Source organism: Ruditapes philippinarum, unplaced genomic scaffold, assembly GCF_026571515.1.
Source record: "Ruditapes philippinarum isolate M1 unplaced genomic scaffold, ASM2657151v2 ctg1546_1_1_1_1, whole genome shotgun sequence".
NCBI classification, from domain to species: domain Eukaryota; kingdom Metazoa; phylum Mollusca; class Bivalvia; order Venerida; family Veneridae; genus Ruditapes; species Ruditapes philippinarum.
In genome coordinates this window covers 18,507-37,408 of record NW_026860233.1, presented here as the reverse complement: position 1 = coordinate 37,408, position 18,902 = coordinate 18,507, and the positions used below count along the sequence as shown (strand labels likewise).

General features: G+C 30.2%; 1 protein-coding gene across 1 annotated transcript in view; it reads left to right on the top strand.

The window, feature by feature from the left end:
- Positions 1 to 7,834, top strand: part of LOC132759319 (adhesion G protein-coupled receptor L2-like) — a 43,208-nt gene extending 35,374 nt beyond the window's left edge. Inside the window, exons 15-26 of the mRNA XM_060751074.1 lie at positions 179 to 240; positions 1,001 to 1,124; positions 1,458 to 1,567; positions 1,960 to 2,059; positions 2,528 to 2,693; positions 3,576 to 3,642; positions 4,079 to 4,139; positions 4,547 to 4,632; positions 4,906 to 5,032; positions 6,664 to 6,705; positions 6,991 to 7,104; positions 7,473 to 7,834. Coding sequence (XP_060607057.1) covers positions 179 to 240; positions 1,001 to 1,124; positions 1,458 to 1,567; positions 1,960 to 2,059; positions 2,528 to 2,693; positions 3,576 to 3,642; positions 4,079 to 4,139; positions 4,547 to 4,632; positions 4,906 to 5,032; positions 6,664 to 6,705; positions 6,991 to 7,104; positions 7,473 to 7,616 — 1,203 coding nt within the window. The 3' untranslated portion in view covers positions 7,617 to 7,834. The remainder of the gene's footprint in view (positions 1 to 178; positions 241 to 1,000; positions 1,125 to 1,457; positions 1,568 to 1,959; positions 2,060 to 2,527; positions 2,694 to 3,575; positions 3,643 to 4,078; positions 4,140 to 4,546; positions 4,633 to 4,905; positions 5,033 to 6,663; positions 6,706 to 6,990; positions 7,105 to 7,472) is intronic.
- The last annotated feature ends 11,068 nt before the right edge of the window (positions 7,835 to 18,902 follow it).

The following is an 18,902-nucleotide window of genomic DNA, read 5'->3' as shown; positions in this document are numbered from 1 at the left end:
TACGATCAATAACTTTACTTTATATTTCAATCATATTAATCAATATGCCCTTGGTTATTTCTTAGACAATCATACGTTTTTATTTGCTATATTAGTATAATAACTCATTATGATACAGTAAAATATAGTTTTTTCACTTTTCTACATTGTACTATTACAATAAGCTTGTTTATTTCAGACATTTAACATATCTAACCCAGAGTGTGTACGGCTCGAACACGGGACAACATTTGCTGGAAAGTATGTTATTCGTAGCTATTTACCAAGTTTTACATCCCTTCTATTACAATTTACAACAATAAATTTAACAGTTACATATTAATGCAGTTATTAATTTATCACATTTTACTCGAATTAAGGTAATGAATGGGTAAAATAAATTTGTCCGTTAAAATAGATTTTTGTTCAATAAAAAAACAGGCAAGCCGTCCAGAGAAGCGAATGCATGTCGTTCAGCGTGAATATTGTATATTACAGTCATTATTATCTTAATGTTGCGGTAACAACATAGTATTATAATATAAGTTAGGAAAGAACCCAACGATACATCCTACTTCTACCAACACTTTTCATTATTTAAGAATGGAGATGTATTTATTGAGCGGTATATTGCTTTTTCACATATTGGTTGGGCAGAGTGTCTAGGAAAGATTTGCTTTGTTACATGCCTTGGCAAGATTTTAACTGTCTACAACATATGGAAATCAACCTTGATTGATGTTGTTTTATTGCAATCTTACAATTATTATGTATTGAGCCGCGTCACGACAAAACCAACATAATAGGTTTCCAACCAGCATGGGTCCAGACAAGCCTGCGCCTCCGAGCAGTCTGATCAGGATCCATGCTGTTCGCTTACAGACCCTATAACAAGTAGAGAAACTGATAGCGAACAGCATGGATCCTGATCAGACTGCGCGGATGCGCAGACTGGTCTGGATCCATGCTGGTCGCAAATGCACTATGTTGGTTTTGTCGTGACGCGGCTCATTTATTGAAGAATAACGAAGTGGCGCTGGACACGAGACGGTTGTGAGCTGAAGGAGGATAAGGGGACTGAAGGTGTTTGCGCGTGCTCAGTTACCGGATTTTTTGCCATAACAACTGATATGTACAACGACAATGTATGTTTTTTGTTTTGTTTAGAATGTAAGAAGTTCATTAAAAATGTTCGATATAATTTCTATATGTAAAATGGGAATTAACTTTTACAGCACTATGAATACTAGCAAAAAAAAGTTAACTCCCTTTACAGTATAGAGACAACGAAAAGTTGCTTAAAAATCACGTTAATAACTTTAAATCAGTACGGTAAAGGAACAAAAATAGTTAATAAAATTAATATTAAATTAACAAATACTTATAATTAGCGGTATACTTGTCAATTTCGCTACTATACCCACGGGTGAAAAAAAGTCAAATAATTTCTTATTACACGTTATTTGGCGATATTTCAGTGGAACAAAGGGGAGGTGAGGCCTATATTGATGAACTTCGCTTCCTATATCGGCTGCTGCGCATCAGCGACATTGTGTCTTACCACTTGTTTACTTCATGTATATTATAAGTAAGCTGATATAATATATTGTTTTAAGTACAGTAAATTGTGCATATAATGGATCTTTCTTTACATATTTATTTCTCATTTGTTTGTATATTATCTACATTATTACATCAGTTGGTGGAAATTATTAAGATTTGTCAAAACCGAAAATTATGCTGCATATGTATAACAATCCTTCCGAAAATATAGATAAAACTATGAAATTAAAGACTATTTTTATTATCATCAATATAAACTTTTCCTAAATTTTAGATAAACATCAAGCACAGCATCCCAAAATACATATTTTAAAACCGAAAATTCTTTTTGCAAATGTGTTCATGAAAATATATATAAATATATGACATTAAAGACTATTGGTATTATTATAAAATATTAACTTTTCTATATTACAGAACTGCATCAAGCACAGCATCCCTGCACAAAAATCTCGGTATGTCGGTTGTATGTGGACAACTTATCTTCATGATTGGCATTGACCAGTATGACCATACGGTAAATTACCCAATTTTATGTTAAAATAATTATCCGCTTTAAAATGCTTGTGATAACATTATCACGTGACCTGCTGAGTTTGTATAATAAATTTGTCAAGCTTTGTATGTGGAATAGGTCATTCAAATTTTAAGGGGTTTTGATATCAATGCCAATATAAAGGAGTTTTGTAAGACTGCAAGAAAGGGTAGATTGACTTTGCTCTATACTAGTGGCAAAAGTTAATAAAGATTTCGACAGTTAAAAGGTTATTATGGTATCACCAGTTCAGTTTTTTATGTGTAAGACATCACATTAACTATTACAAATTACTCTAGTTTATATGTTATAGTAAGATGCATTTATTTGTACAAGTTTACAATATGAACAGCATATTTATTCATATTGTCTGGCATATCGGAAATGCTAAGAATGTTTATCTTTAAAAAAAATGATCCAAATAAATGTTATACTCTTTTCTGTTTGCAGATAGTGTGCCAAATATTTGCAGTATGCTTGCACTATTTTTTCTTGGCCAACTTCTCCTGGTTAATGAATGAAGCATTTAATTTATACATTGTTATAACATACTCGTCACATGCACATGATGGCCACAACGAAGGTTCACTAGTCAGATATTACATCCTAGGCTGGAGTAAGTCAACATCATTTCATCCGCGTCATGACAAAACCAACATATATATAGTGGGTTTGCGTCCAGCATGGATCCAGACCAGCCTGCGCCTCCAAGCAGTCTGACCAGGATCCATGCTGTTCGCAATCAGTTTCACTACTTGTTATAGGGTTTGTAAGCGAACAGCATGAGTCCTGATCAGACTGCGCGGATGCGCAGGCTGGTCTGGATCCATGCTCGTCGCAAACCCACTATGTTGGTTTTGTCATGACGTGGCTCATTTATTCTAGTATACAAGTCTTATAACTCTAAAGTCATTTTTATATAGTTATACATGTACATGAATCATACTATTCCTTTCGGTTTGTGCTGAGCAATATGTATGATGAAAGTATTTCATATAAGACTATTGAATGAAGGAGATGTAACCGTTTCTGGTTGATGTGCAATCAAATGAAATAAAACATTGATAACAAAGTCTTGCAATTGTTGTGGAAAACGATGCATAGGCTTACTTTCAATGCATGGAATAATGTGAAAATTATTATAAAATTGAATTTAAAGAATTCTTCGGTGCAAAAGATAATTAACATTCTTCTTTATTGATTAAGTACTAAAAAGATACAATCAACTGATCATTAAAGATTGTAACATTCATTTTAACACTTAGTACGCTTGCGGTTGTCTGATAATATTCTACAATGTTTGATATTGAGTGAAAATCTCCCTACAAATAATGATGGTTATGTCCAAATTAAGATGGACAAATGGAAAATTTCATTTAAGATATGTATCGTGTAAGGGTTAAAATTGAAGTAAATCCACATTGTCATGTCGGAATAACATTATTATAATTCAGAAGAACTTCAGACGTTTGAGTATAAATATTTAACATTATTTCAGTAATACCTGCTGTTTTAGTCGGTGCTTTTGTTGGATCTCAAGGTCAGCATTATTATGCCAAAGATATGTAAGTAAAATTGCAGATGGAAACATGCTTATTATTTATAATTAGATATACACGGGAACTTACTTACAACATACAGCGATATGTCTGCTTTAATAATGAAATCAGTTATTCAACCGAGAGATGATTTTTTATCTATAATTAAAAATTTTCTTTGTTCGTTTTACACCGACTTTAACACATTTTAAGTCAAATCCCGGCGGTCGATTAACCTTGTCAATATTTCTGGATAAATAACTAGTAGTTATCAGTTGCTAAGCAAGTGACCGATTACTAATCCCACGTGAATTTTACCCATGTTTAAGAGACAAATTTAAAGTGCAATACTTTAGAAAAAAAACTTTAAGTCCTATGTTAAAAATTTCAAATATATATGATTTCTGAGATTTTTGGATGGAAATCTTTGTGGTACATGACAAGATCTTTAATTATTTTACAGGTGTTGGATATCTTGGGGAAACTTATGGTTGTTTGTAGGACCAGCCCTTGGTATTATAGCTGTATGTGTACTTTACAATATGTTTATTAAATATTAAAGATGGAAATTCTAACTTTTCTTCTTGCACCTATGATAGAAATAAGAAAGTTACATTGTGTTTTTAAGATACTTTAACTGACTTAAAGTAAAGGCTACAATCTAAGTGTATCAAAAGTCTGTTATGTGTGCCAGGGACCAGAAATTAAAAAAAAACTAACACTTTCAAGAATAACTCCCCTTATCGTGCATATACTTTGTGAATAAGATAGATCATGTTAATAACGTATCAGATATGGTGGTGTTTCTTCTGCAAAGACAATCTGTTGTTGGTGTTTTTTGGGGGTTTGTTTTGTTGTTTTTTTTCTGGTATTTACTCAAATTATTTGGTATTTACTCAAATTAATTTCTAACTGTTAATGTATATTGCAGGTATCTATTATGGTTTTGATTTTTACTGCAAAAGAACATAATGAAAATTCATATACAAAATCTGAGAAGAGTAACAAATCTATAATGTAAGTCTTATGTTTTATAAAATTTGTATAAATTGCATATAATTCGGTAATTTTGTTTTTGTTTTACAAAACTTTAAAATATGTGGCCAATTTTCATATTGTAGCTTTGCTTGCGATAAAATTGATTTTATCAATAACATTTACTAAGGATTTTAATTAAATTATATACTGTAACGTTGTAAAAGGACAAAAATAGCTTTCCCGTTTCTAATTTTATATTTACAATATATCTGGAAACATAAGTTTACTTGATATATTAATTTTAAATTTCAGACTTCTGATGAAAGCATTATGGACACAAATTATACTTATAACAGTCGTTTGGTCATTTGCATTTATATCATTGCGAATGTCAGATAGAATTGTCAAATATATATTTGGACTCTTTAATTGCCTTCAGGTAGGATTTGTATTTCATGCCTAACGTGAAAGATATATCTATATAAATATACGTGGGGTATTTGTTTCTAAATACTGTCGACGTATCAAAGGGGCAGGTTTGAAATTTTACCAAAACATGATATAGAATCTAGTGTTTAAAAAAAGCTAAAATATTTTTTTTTAAAACAGCTAAAATATTTAAGACTTTTACCCTGTGATAAATAGTTCTGGCTAAAAATAATAATTATACTTGAAAAGCCCGTGAGAGTTCGTGTAATTTATTTTAAAACCGATAATATATCTAATAATGTAAAATTACAAGTTAGTACATTAAAGACTTTATTGTTCATCACAGTACTGCCATATTTTGCTTGATAATTGATCATAGAAGTTTTAGCATTGAATATTACTTAGTCCAGTGCAAGGGACAGGGTGTGAGAAATGTTACAGTTTCTATAATTTCATGAACCACGAGTGTGGCGATTTTCAACATTTTCATATCATAACTCATGAGTGATCTCCCTTTTACAACAATCTTAATATGATGTGTGTGTAATCGTCCCAGGCTGATTTTGGATATTTCCCCCGTTGCCGATTTGTTTCACATAGCCGATTCAATAAATATGATCCTGTTTTGATTAATCTACTTCGTAAAGCTACAATAACATAATTAAATGACAAGACATAAATGTGTTACTATGGATGAAATATAAAAGCATTGATAAAATATGGAACAGTCCGATAGAATTTCTTTTATTCGTATTTTAATGTTCATTTGTAGCAAAAAATGCTGCAGTTCGAAAAGTCACTGTTCGTTTTATTGACAATGCTCTACACAGCGTGCATTTCCGAATGACTAAATATTTTCAAAAACAACGTTACACAAACTAACTTGTTCTATGTCATTATAAAGTAAAATGATTGCTTTTTATTCTTATTGGCAAACATATATATCCGTCCAGGTTTTTTTTATGTCAACACTTGTAAATAGGCCTTTAGTGTAAGGCCTTTATTCTTGTATAATGTTCAGTGAATATATTGGAATTTGGTCATTGATTAGGAGTGGTAGTCAAACTGAAGCACGTTTGTTTCTGAAATTAGTCCGTAGCCTTGTTCATTCAGTCCGACGATTTGCAGTCATTAAAGATGTACAGAGCTATTAATTCATTAATGAACACACCAAAGAGTTAGGAAACGATTGTAATAGTTTTACAGTATACTATATTCCGAGAAAATAAAAAATTAACAATGACTTTTAGCAATTTATACTTGTGTTAACTTCTACATGACCAACATGAGAAACGTGTTTTTACGACAGATAAAAAAACAGCTATAAAATCTTATAAAGAAGATGAAGTCTTTAACATTGCAATGTTCTCTGCAACTAGAACATTCAATGACTCCTGGTTAAATTTAATCTCTACTATGTCTAGAATTAATCTAGTGCTTAAACCCCAATAACTTTGGCAACTGGAAATATTCCAAATCAGCCCGTGACGATTACGTACAAATAAGCAATGGTCATTTCTTTACTTATTGCGTCCGAGCCCAGCTAATTTGATTGATACTTGTAATAAAATTATGTAGTGATATGTAATAAAAAAAATTATATTTGATAATATTAAATAATTAATCATTCGTTTCTTTCAGGGATCTTTCTTCTTTGTCTTTTATTTACTGCTGAATGAAGAGGTAATGCATTGTTTGTCCTTGGATAATGTAATCATAATTTTACAAGTATAAAATCTATGCATCAAGCTGTTCATTATAGGCTTCGTACAAAAACACATCTGAAGAAAAATATCTTTTATTGAAATATTGAACGTATTTTTTCTACTTTTTTCTTTACTTAGAATTATTAAAAAAGAGAAGGAAAATGTATAAGATTAAGTTTCAACGTCACTATAACTGCGCAATGAACAAATGTTTTATCAGTTCTCTTTTTTTCAATTTATAAATTTTTATACATTTTTAAAGGTGCGAAATATTTTCAAAAGCAAGAAAAAGAAACGAACGCTAACTGCGCATGGTTTTGATGAAATTGAAGACAGGTCTGTAGAGTCTAACGCATCTACACATCTTGTAGAAAAGGTAAATTTATTGAAATAATATTAAATACCAATCAATATATGTTAACTTAACAGGTAAAACTTAAAATAATTAATAGAATTTTTAAGCAGCTTCTTAACAAAAGGAAGAATGTGTGATGGTACAATATAGACGTTATATCTTTTAAAGTAAGAGAAGAGTAAGTGGAAAGATAAAATTCACATTTGAGGCCAATATATAGTTATTTGTGTTTACTCATCTACAAGATTATCTGCCTTATTAGTTATTATCTGTCCTTGAAATAATCACAGTTGGTTGTATCTATATAATTACTATTAACAAGCGTTTATTTTTTTTTATCATGGCATTATTTGCAAAGCTTTAATATAAAATATGCTTCCCGCCTCCAGGATAGGTTAGAAAATCTAGCTCTCGATCCACGTCCAAGGAGGCGACGAGATCATAAAAGAAGACAGAGAAAGAAATCGCAAAGACCTCCTGAAGAAGACGATGAAAGAATGGCTTCAGATTGTGAAATGATCACGTCAGTTTGAAACAAGTGCATAGCTTTAAACTAAAAATTAAACCTAAGAACGTTTGGCAAACTATGAAGAAAAGGCGCTTCTTGATAATAGGAAAGGAAAAAATAAGCTTTAAAGTTATGTATCGATAGAGATTGAAAAAACGTCTAATTTATATAAATGCTGAAATATTATCGGGGATAAGTGAATTAATATGAAATTGTGATTCGAGTTTCATAAAAGGCTCTAAAGCTATTGTGAAAGCCAAAAGCCTTTAGATAACAGATAGAATTAACAAAATATTTAATGATTCCACAGCATTAAGATCATTCTTAAGTTAGAACAGAGATAGCACAAACAACGATCTGTGAGAAAATTATGTCGCTATATAGACCAAGGAGTTACCATGTCAATCTCATATCCTTGACAATAATTAGTTTCAATCGAACAATAGGGACCTTTTGTTTGAGATGAATAATTGTGATGATGAGAGCAGATACCTTGGTGCGTCTTTTCCTGGTTTACAAATACATTGATCATGCTAGCGTTTAGTGCAAACATGTTTCCTATATATAACATGGCTAAATGCTTAAACAGGGCGTGTTAATATTAACCATTTCACAATGAACGTTATTTGAATAGTTAAATGCATTGTGAATAATGATTTGAAAGAAGATGTTAAAGAATGAAAATACATCTTTAAAGTCTTAATAATAAAAAATATAAAACAATATTGACAGAATAAGCTGGAAAATATTTTGTTTATCGTTTATGCGTTGTAATAACTTGCCTTCTTGGTTGAATTATTGTGCGTTTGAGTTGTTCATAATTATATAATTACAATCTCGAATTTTATATGTTTTACTTAATTGGAGCATTTTTTTGTCAGAACAAGCATTTCTTACACATGCACATTCCTACATTTAAGAATTACGAAACCAATTACATACCTTTAGCTTTCTTTAACGAAAATGTTTTTTCTCTCTGTGAATCAGTCTTTATCATAAGTGGAACTCGCATAATATTTTACTATTATGTTTAATTCAAGTTTTGAATTTGAATTATATAAATTAAATGCTTATTATATAATATCTTTGTTAATTTAAATAATGCCATTTCACTTCCTTGCTGAGGTTGTTTAGTATTGATTTTACTAGATTGATTATAGTAACACGATTATTAGTACATGTTTTAGTATGAAATAAAATATAGCATATGACTGTACGTATTATTATGATGCAGTGATATTGGAGAATCAGCAAATTATATAATATGTTGAAAAAATAAATGTTTGATATACCTACTGTGTATGTTGTGTATAGATCAGCCTCATGATAATAAATATTTGGACAAAACATTTGGATCAAAAGATGATAAAGAATTTTAACTCAAGTACATAATGAAAAACCTTTTTTCAATAAAACAAAGCAATGTAACATTAAAGATGACTGTATTGTCAATTATCGAATTGAAAGGAGTTATGGGAAAATTGACTTTCACCTGTTCTTTCCTATATACCCTCAGATGGCTATAATGTCAATTTAATATTACATTGTATTTTTATTAATTGATAAACATACATGGTAATATCAGGGATATTGTCAATTTATATTCCCGGTATTATGAACCATATTTGCACTTGGATGATCAATTTCTTCCACAACATTTCTTGAATCAGCCTCTTTCTTTTTCACATTCGAAGCGTAGAGTCATTCTTTTCCAAATAAAACTTTCTTCTTGTTCTCTTTTCGTCTTGCATGCAGATACTCTATCACAAAAACAACTGTTGTCTTGAAGTCTCGGAAATGACATAATTGGAACTGTCTCATTTCATGGTCATGAATACAAATAGGGTGTAATTAATGTCTATAATGTCGCGCATCTGTCTTTTTGTCAATATAATATGGAAGATCCTTATCAATATGGAATAACCAGTTTCTATTCTATTAGTTCTGAACATTTCATTGAATCTACTGAGTATTATTTTATTCTCAGATGGGACATCTTCGTAATTGGAAAATTCGGAAAATATTTTCACGATCTGCGTGTTTATAATAGTGATAAGCAATTTTGGAAAAGGCAAGAGGAGACTCTGTGATATATCGAGCTCTCAAATATACACAAATATCATAATACTAAGATACTTAAGTTTAAAGATTCATTGAACATTATTTAGAAATTGTTAAAAAAGGACATCAAGGAAACGTTTACAAACAAACCAAGAAGGTTTAGTTGCAACACATTTTATTATATTCAGAACACAACAAAGTAAAGCATCAACGAAATGGATTAGGGTGAATATTGAGGTTTTTATCAATTTACAAAAAGAGCTATAGAAATTAATATGCCATGTGATAAAAATAATAGAATTTTCAATTATTAAAAAATAACTATCTCGAGAAAAGTCACGTTTTAACTAATTTGGGACTATGATAACCTGTCATTTTGGATCTATCTAAATCATCTCTATACTATTCAACTGAAAAACAATGCAGCATAACATGGTTTTTATTTATTTTTATTTTTAATGCAACTTTTTGTACAGCTCTTAATGCTTAACAAGACAATTTCAAACTTCATAAAGTTCAGATTTTAAAAAGCAATATCATTTTTAGGTATTTATTATTTTTACTGTAGCTATGACATTGAAATATACTTTTCGAAACAACTTTGATAGCAACAAGTTTATGTTGTACAAAGTATCTGTGGATATATCAGTATAATTGATTCATCTATAAAGCTATAATATACCTTGTATATGTGAAACTGTTCTATAGAACCAAAGGTATTTTACTTGCTAGACGGAAGCTTATCGGCTTTTCCAGATTTTTATTTTCTACAGAATTACAATCATGATTTAGTATGTCAATGTTAACGAATCGATTACTTCACAGGTTCCAGATAATTACATTCTCCGAATTCCGAGGCCGTGAAAATGATTGTTAAATTAACACAATTGAACTCATTAAGCGCCAGTTATATGAAAAGAAACACTCTGAAAGACCTAGATTCCTGTAAGATTGTATTGAATACACGCTTGTAAAGGGCAATGGCTTCAATATATTTAACAACATTATTATTAGCATGTTTGAAAACATTTGCAAAGAATGTTCAAAAGGAATAATGTAAATGGATAGATTGTATTATAATCGATGCGAGGATTCCCGGCAATGTAACATATTTATATTACTAGAAATACCTGCACATATTTTAATAACTAAGCTCAGGTTCTAATAAACGTGATAACAGTCTTGTGGATGATACTTGATATGAAAGAAAACTTTGGTTCGTTCACAGTGAATATCTCATATTTTGGAGAGAAAAAATCAAAATTCGACAACAGAAATATCAAACGGTTATATTATGTTAAAGGAGGTTACTTCTAGATAAGTGTTAAGTTTCATCGTTAAATTTGATAAATTCGTAACAAAGAAAACTAAGGAGGAATGTATTTCATAAAATATGAAAGTTTTAACTTGGTCAGCACTCAGTCAGACTGGAAAATTTACACCACGCATCAAGACATGACAACAAGATCAACGTTTGGAGATGGTTATGAAGTATTGCTGTTAATGCTAGCAGTCCTTGTTTGCTTAATATTTCTTGGAGTAATAATTTATAAACGATGCATTTGCTATTGTCGAGAATAATTCTTTCTAACGTGGTTGATATACATAAATGTGACAAGTCCTTCTTATAAAAATCATCATCGTTACAGTTTTATGTTCAGCCTGATTGTTCAAGGATAAACATAAATAAATAGTGTTAAGAACAATGCGAACTATTTTAACAATATAACTTTCCAATTTTGCAAAATTACTCTCAGCAAGATTCAAACGTTATAGTCAGTATTTCTAACTTGTTAGATGACTATCCAGGACTTTTGAAACGTTAGGCATTACTTTGTGGTTAAATATTTACAAGTGAAAACATTTTTTTTTATGCAACAAAGTGAAAGAAGTATCACATTTGTAAATGTAATAATAAACAATGTTTTTGCTAATCTAATAGGTGTGTTTACATTGATTAAACATATTTTATGAACTAAACGTATTGATTCTCATTTGCTGCCTTCAATACTGACTTTTATGCAAGCTTCTTCCAGCAGTCAGTAGATCTGAATGATGACCTCGTATGACTCTTTTTCAACTAATTATTATACTTCATCATATGTTGATAATTATTGCCTTCAAATAAAATATGCAAAATAATATTTTATGTCTTGGTCAATAACAATGAAAATCTCAGCAAACAACGGATCGACTAATTCGTCAGTTTGTGTTCTTTTAGAGAACGATTGTTGATAGTACACAGGGTTGGAAAGCAGAATTTTCGTTTAAAAGCACGAATATCTTCGTCCGGGTACAATTTACAATTACTTCAGCATGCTATTTTCTAAGAAACAAATAACCCATAACCAGCTAAATTTCTTCATTAGACTTGTCAAGCTTCCATTGTTTGGTATTACCTATAAACAATTTCAAGGGTATCAAGATCGAATCTTGAATCTGGTCAGCTTAGAGTATAGAGCCCAGTAAGACTATACGAATGTGTATATTACTGTGTTTTTAAGGTTTAATCCTATTCGGTTTCAGCTGGATAACGATAAAAAATAAGGAAGCGTCTGAAAAATCATAAAATTATTCAAAATGAACATTAAATCATTCTTTTCCTCTTGACCTATTTTATTTCCTAGAACTGTTACTACATATACTGTGACTGACTTCATGTGACGGAAATCCATCTTACTGATGTACTTATTGATGGAGCTATGTTCGTAGTCGGGTAAATATGTAAGGCATAAATTGAGAGCAATAATTATCATAAAGATCCTAGTTATAACTTCACACGTTTAAGATAATAAGAGTTTCTCAGGTTATCTCCTATGAAAATAATAGTTAATTTAGAGCACTATTTATCATAAAGATCTTAGTTATAACTTCACATGTTTAAGATAATAAGAGTTTCTCAGGTTATCTCCTATGAAAATAATAGCTAATTTTTGTTTCTCAAAATCAGCACCAATCAAGCATAACAAAAATGTTAATGTTTCATTTAATTTTATTTCCTTTTTCTCTTCTAAATGTGGCTGTACTTTCTGCATGTTTGCATGTTAACAATAACCTGCAGGAATGCAACACAAAATTATATAAAATGTAGACCTATGTACAAACTGTAATTTTTAATGTTGCTGTTTAAGTTAAAGAATCCAATCCGAGTAATCTAATATATCGGATTTTATATACTCCCAGGAACTTATTTTTCTGCGTAAAATTGCTCGGCTTTCTTACTTCTACTTTATAACTGTACGTATTACAAATAAAAGCAAGATTAATAATGTCCACCTTGCTTCCTATGAATAATGTGAACCTGTTATAAAAATTTAAAGTCTTTAAATGTGTATAAACAGAATTTATTTAACCACAACAAAATAATATAAGGTTATATAACTTGCATATTTTGTTAACTATATTGTATTTGTGGTTTTGTAGTGTAAAACATCTGTAATAGGCACATTTGTCTAAATGGGTTTCTTTTTTGTTTTTACAATTTAAAGGAACTCCACCGATGCCTTAAAGCATAAAGAAGTTTGATTTGTATAATAGAACAACTTAAGCACATACATCGGACAGATATGTATAAGATAATAAGATATTTAATAAGAATCAAATGTTTTATTTTTGAAATTCAGACCGATTTTAAAAGCGTTTAAAAATGCCTTTTTTTTATTTTTCGGGCATTATTGAGCTATAATTGTTCTGGTAAAATAGAGCTAGGTAAAGATTTGAAATTTTTAAAACAAGTTATAAGTTATTGGAAATTCATTTTCAAATTTTGAATTATATAGAGTTTCTATATTCTCGTTGGATTCAACAATACTTTTAATATGAGATGTTTCGAGCTCTTATGCAAACAACAAATGAAACTGTCTGTCTCATAACACGCACATTCATGACTACAAATAGGACGTGATAATTGCCTTGAATAAAAGTGTGATCTGTCCTCCTTTTGTTTAAAAAAAGGAAAAGTTTCAAAAAATAAATAGGGGAACCCCCTTTTTTAAAATTTATTAGGTTTTTTAAATAGTTCAAGCCCCTTTTAAGTTTTTCTTCCCCTCCCTATTCAAGTAAAAAAATTTGCCCCACACGGGTTTTAAAACAACGGAAATGAAAAAAATACAAAAAAAAAACCGGACTATTCTCGGTAAACCACGGCCTTTTTTTCAAAAATGTTTGTAAATGAGGTCCCTATGAAATAAAAAGCTTTGAATGAAAAACCCCAGTAGTTTTTATTCAAAACATAACTGCCCATGAAAATTCCCCACTGGAAAATTGAATTATGGACATGAAATTGGTTTTTTTTTATAAAAAACAAAAAATTAACAAAAAACCCCCAAACGTTTTATTTTTTAATGCAAAAATTTAACCCCTCATGAAAATTTTTCCCTTCGTGCTTTTAACATCATAGAAGCCCTCAGACGTTTTTCAATTCCGGGGCCCTGGGGGCCTTTGGTTTGTAAAATACGCCCCGGCTTTTTTTGCGGGTTTAATGACGTAAATGTGCTTTTACGCTCTTTTTTAATAATTTTTCCCCCTTTTATATCTTTTTTTCTAAAATTGCAAAAAATCAGCTGAATAAAATAGGGAAAATATGGAAAACTTGAAGAAAAAAAATAAATTGTTGCAGGTTTGGTTTAATTCAGCCTGCTGCCAATAGCAAATAGGTATCACAGCCTGTATACGCGGACAAGCAGTGGAGACAAATTATGCTACAGAGCAATAATTGTATAATTAAATAATTGGAACACTTGGGACTGCTTAAAAACATAATGTTATGACTCTTGAAAAACGCATAAATATTTTTTTCAAACTTTTCCAGTATGTATGTACATTATTATAGTTACTTTAATTTTATGTCTATAGTATTTAGATAATAAGTGCATTCGTCTCTATCGAAATGTATTCGTGTCGTTATTATGTGAAATAAATTACATTAGCCAGCAATTTTACTATCAAATTGTAATAAAATGACAATTTTCGTTTGAAGTGGTTTTTAAACTTTTGGGGTTTTGAGAAAAAATTTTCGTTCCCATTACACTTTCATTTAAAACCCGGCCCCAACTGGTAAAGGGGGCCCTCATTTTATTTTCACAACTTTCCTTTGAAAAAAGGTCTCGTAAAAAAAAAGGGGATTTTTTTAATGTTAACGCCAATTAGCACCCAAAATTCACAGTAAAAATTTAAACTGCCAAAAAAGACCCCAGTGCTTTTTTAAAAAAACAAAAGTTGTTTTAAAAATTTGAAAAACACAGGGGGTACTCAAAAAAGTGTTTTTCTAAAACCAAGTTTTTGGGAAAAAACCACTAAATACCCTTATATGTCAATGGGGGTAAATTTTCATTAAAAGAATTTGATGATTATTTGTGATTATCTCTTTTTTAAGTGAACTTTTTGGGTTATTGTGTGCCCAATAAAAAATCACTTTTTGCAAAATTTTTTTTAAAATTTTCCCAAAAAATTTTAAAAAATTTGTTTTTCCCATGAAAATTTTTTTTAAAATTGGGAATTTCCCAAATTTTTCTTCTTGACAAAACAGATATAAAATTGTTTTTAAAAGGGTCCTAAAAAACCAAAAATGGGGAAATTTTTCTTTTTTCGCCCTTTTTGGGTTTTTTAATTTTGTGAAAATTCTTTTTAAAAGCCGGGGTTTTAGGGGTTTCGGGGGAAAAGGTTGTTACTTTTAAACCCCACAAATGCCCCATGAATAATTTTAAAAAAACCGAAGCCTAGGCCTTTTTCAACTTTTTTTTGGTTTTCCCCAAAAGATGTCCATTTTTAAAAAACCAAAATTTTTATTTTTTTTAAGAAGTTTAAAAATTTTTAAAATATTAAAAACAAAAGAAAACAAATGTTTTTTTATATTTCAATATTTACATTAAGAAATTTTATTACAAAATATTTTTACAAAACCCCCGTAACCCCCGCTATTTTCGATCTACTTCCCCCGTGCAAAACCGCTCGACCCCTGTACAAAAGGGAAAAGATTTTTTTTCACGAAAAAGCTACAACCCAAGCTCGATTTGGGATAGATGACCAAAACCAAATAAAAAAGAGAGAAAAATATAATTTTGTATAAAATACCGTATTTGGATACGGGAAAATCCCTTTTGGGCTTGTTTTGGGGGGAAAAATAAAAACATAAAATTTGCAAAAAAAAATTTTCCCCAATTTTATCCCCAAATTCAAAAAGAAGTTTTCCCAAATTGCAGGAAAAAGAAAAAATACTCCCTCAAAAACCAAAAAATTTTTAGTTCAAAAAATTTTTTTTGTTTAGAAAAATTTTAAAATTTGGGGATAGAGAAAAAAAGTTAAAAACATATTTTGGGTTGAACTCGAAAAACCTTTCCCGATAGTTTTTAGGGGTTGTTTCCGGTGAACGCTATACAACAGTGATTATAAAAAATTACAAATTTAATCACTCAAAAGTCTATCAAGATTTTTTCCCAATAAATAATTAATTAGAATATCCTAATGATACATTGAATTTTTTTATCTATATTTGAAAAACTTATGGACATTATGGTCATTGTAGAAAATCCTCTTCCAAGGTTACCTAACAATGACATATAAACATAACATTTCTTAAAGATTTCTTCCATAACGTTTGATCGAAGTTAAATTTCTAAGAAACTGGAGTTAACAGAAAAACGCTAGAAAACATATTTCCTTTTTAAACAACTATAATATATTTTGTGGCAATTATTATTCATTTAAAATGCTTATGGCATGTTTTAAATTTAATACTCATTTTTAATGCTTACATAATTTAATATCAAAAAACCTGATAGCTTTATTCATTTGTTTACGTCATTAAAGGCAGACGGAATATCTGATTATCAGTTAAATATGAGAAAATATTATGAGATTTAAAGTGACATTATGCTCATATTTTCGTTTCCAATTTAGTTAATTAGTTATAATGTGATATAACTTCTCGTGATATAACTCCTCGTGACATAACTACTCGTGATATAACTTCTCGTGATATAACTCCTCGTGATATAACTTCTTGTGATATAACTCCTCGTGATATTACTTCTCGTGATATAACTTCTCGTGATATAACTACTCGTGATATAACTTCTCGTGATATAAACTTCTCGTGATATAACTACTCGTGATATAGCTTCTCGTGATATAACTCCTCGTGATATAACTTCTCGTGATATAACTTCTCGTGATATAACTCCTCGTGATATAACTTTCTCGTGATATAACTTCTTGTGATATAACTCCTTGTGATATAACTTCTCGTGATATAACTCCTCGTGATATTACTCCTCGCATGCGAACTCCGAACAGTGATTTTATTAAGTGACAATCACTGTTGGGGATATATTATTTCTCAATTAATGAAAATGTTATTTTCTATTTTATAAATTCATTAAATATTATGTGGAGCATTCGACTTTTAAATCAAAAGAACCAAAATAAGTTTTCCTTGTTCAGTCTATTTATGTTTTTATGATAAGTATTCTAATAATTGAAAAGGTACCACAATGAAATCTCTATGATATCGTAGCAGACTAAATTTTATGAAGTCTTTAGACAGGAATCAGCGAAATGGAAAACAACATTCTTCTCTTAAATAGGGTGCAACATATTTTTTTTTTTCGGTCACATAATATCATATGATAGAAGTACGGATTTTGACGTTTCATATTATAACTACTCTGCAAATCACGACAGGGATGTAAAATCATGTTTGAGTAACATTGGGTAGTATCGGACACCTATTTGACGATCGCTAACTGTTGTAATGTGTAATATAAGATTTCCATTTCTTTACAAACTAAAATTTAAAGGTTTTTGTTTAGTATTGAAACAATTTTAGTGAACATGTATAGAAAAACGACGATATCAGAGAGTTTATTTATTTATAAAGCACAGTAACTGAATTTAGAGGGAACCATCAGCTTATTTTTAAATGTGAAATTCTTCGATAGAAACGGTGAAGAAATTGCTAGACGGAAGCTTATCAACTTTATTTCCTATCCAATTTCAAATGTGATTAAGAAAAATAATGTAAATGAATTGATTACTTCAATAGGTTTCAGATAATTAAATTCTTCGAAGTAATAGGCCGTTGAATTAATACGTTTATATAATAGCATATAATATAAGTACGAGATTTTGACGACGTTTCAGATTATGAATATACTCCGCAAATCACGATAGGGTTGAAAGCTAGAATGACACTGGGTAGTATCGGACACAGGAAATCTGCAATTTCGAATTATCCAATCAACAACGTTTCACTTTATGATTATTTTGATGATTAATTTTAAACGAATTTATCCAAACCTATTTTAAGATTTATAAAGAAATCGATTTATGTTGATTTGTGTCAGCATTTAAGCAAAAAATAATGAAAACATCAATGTCCGATTAACCCAGCGTATAAATTTAAAAATATTTCTATTTGTGGATTATCGGACAGTAAAATCCAAATAAAAAAAGTTTTTATACAGTTCGTCCTAAATCAATCTAAATGAAATATATTCTAAGACCGAGTCCGTTCTCTATAAATTTGTAAAATTGACTTGTCCAACTTAAAGTCTGGAATGGATAATTGTTTTCATAAGGTAAAGTAAGATAAATAAATAAAATACAGATAGGCCTACGAATCAAATAAAATAAAAGCAGCTGACTACAGGTATATGGAGGGTAGCCTGCCTCTATATCTGCTAAACTATTTGAAACATGAATTGTGATACGAAATACATGTAAACTTAACATTGATTGTCTTGTTAACTAAAAAAGCGCAATGTCCTAGTGGTGTTTAAGTGCCTGTCCCTTGTCGGAGAGACCGTGTCTAGATAAATCTCGTAATATGCAGGATGCTTCAGGAATTCATCCCTGTTTGACAACAAATAATTAAATATATTATGAAATTGCCATTATTAGTTACGATATATACATGTACAGTATAATTATCATTATATATTCGTACACAATTAATAGTAGATATGTCCAATATGGTCTGGTATTATATGACAGAGTCCTTCTCGAGTTATTTTGTTTATTATTGTAGTGGAAGAAGAAAATCTACATATTTTCCCTTTGTAAACTTCAAAAGAATAAGAAACAACCTAGTATGTAAATGGGTGTGACCATCTGTGTTCAGAGAAGCGTATAAACGGACTTTCACAAAACACAAAATTTCAAAGGGCTTCTTGGCGTGCGGCATAGTTACAGTTGATATGAGCGCCATCTCTAGTAGCGCATACATGCCGTCAAATGCATTCGAAGTTGCTGA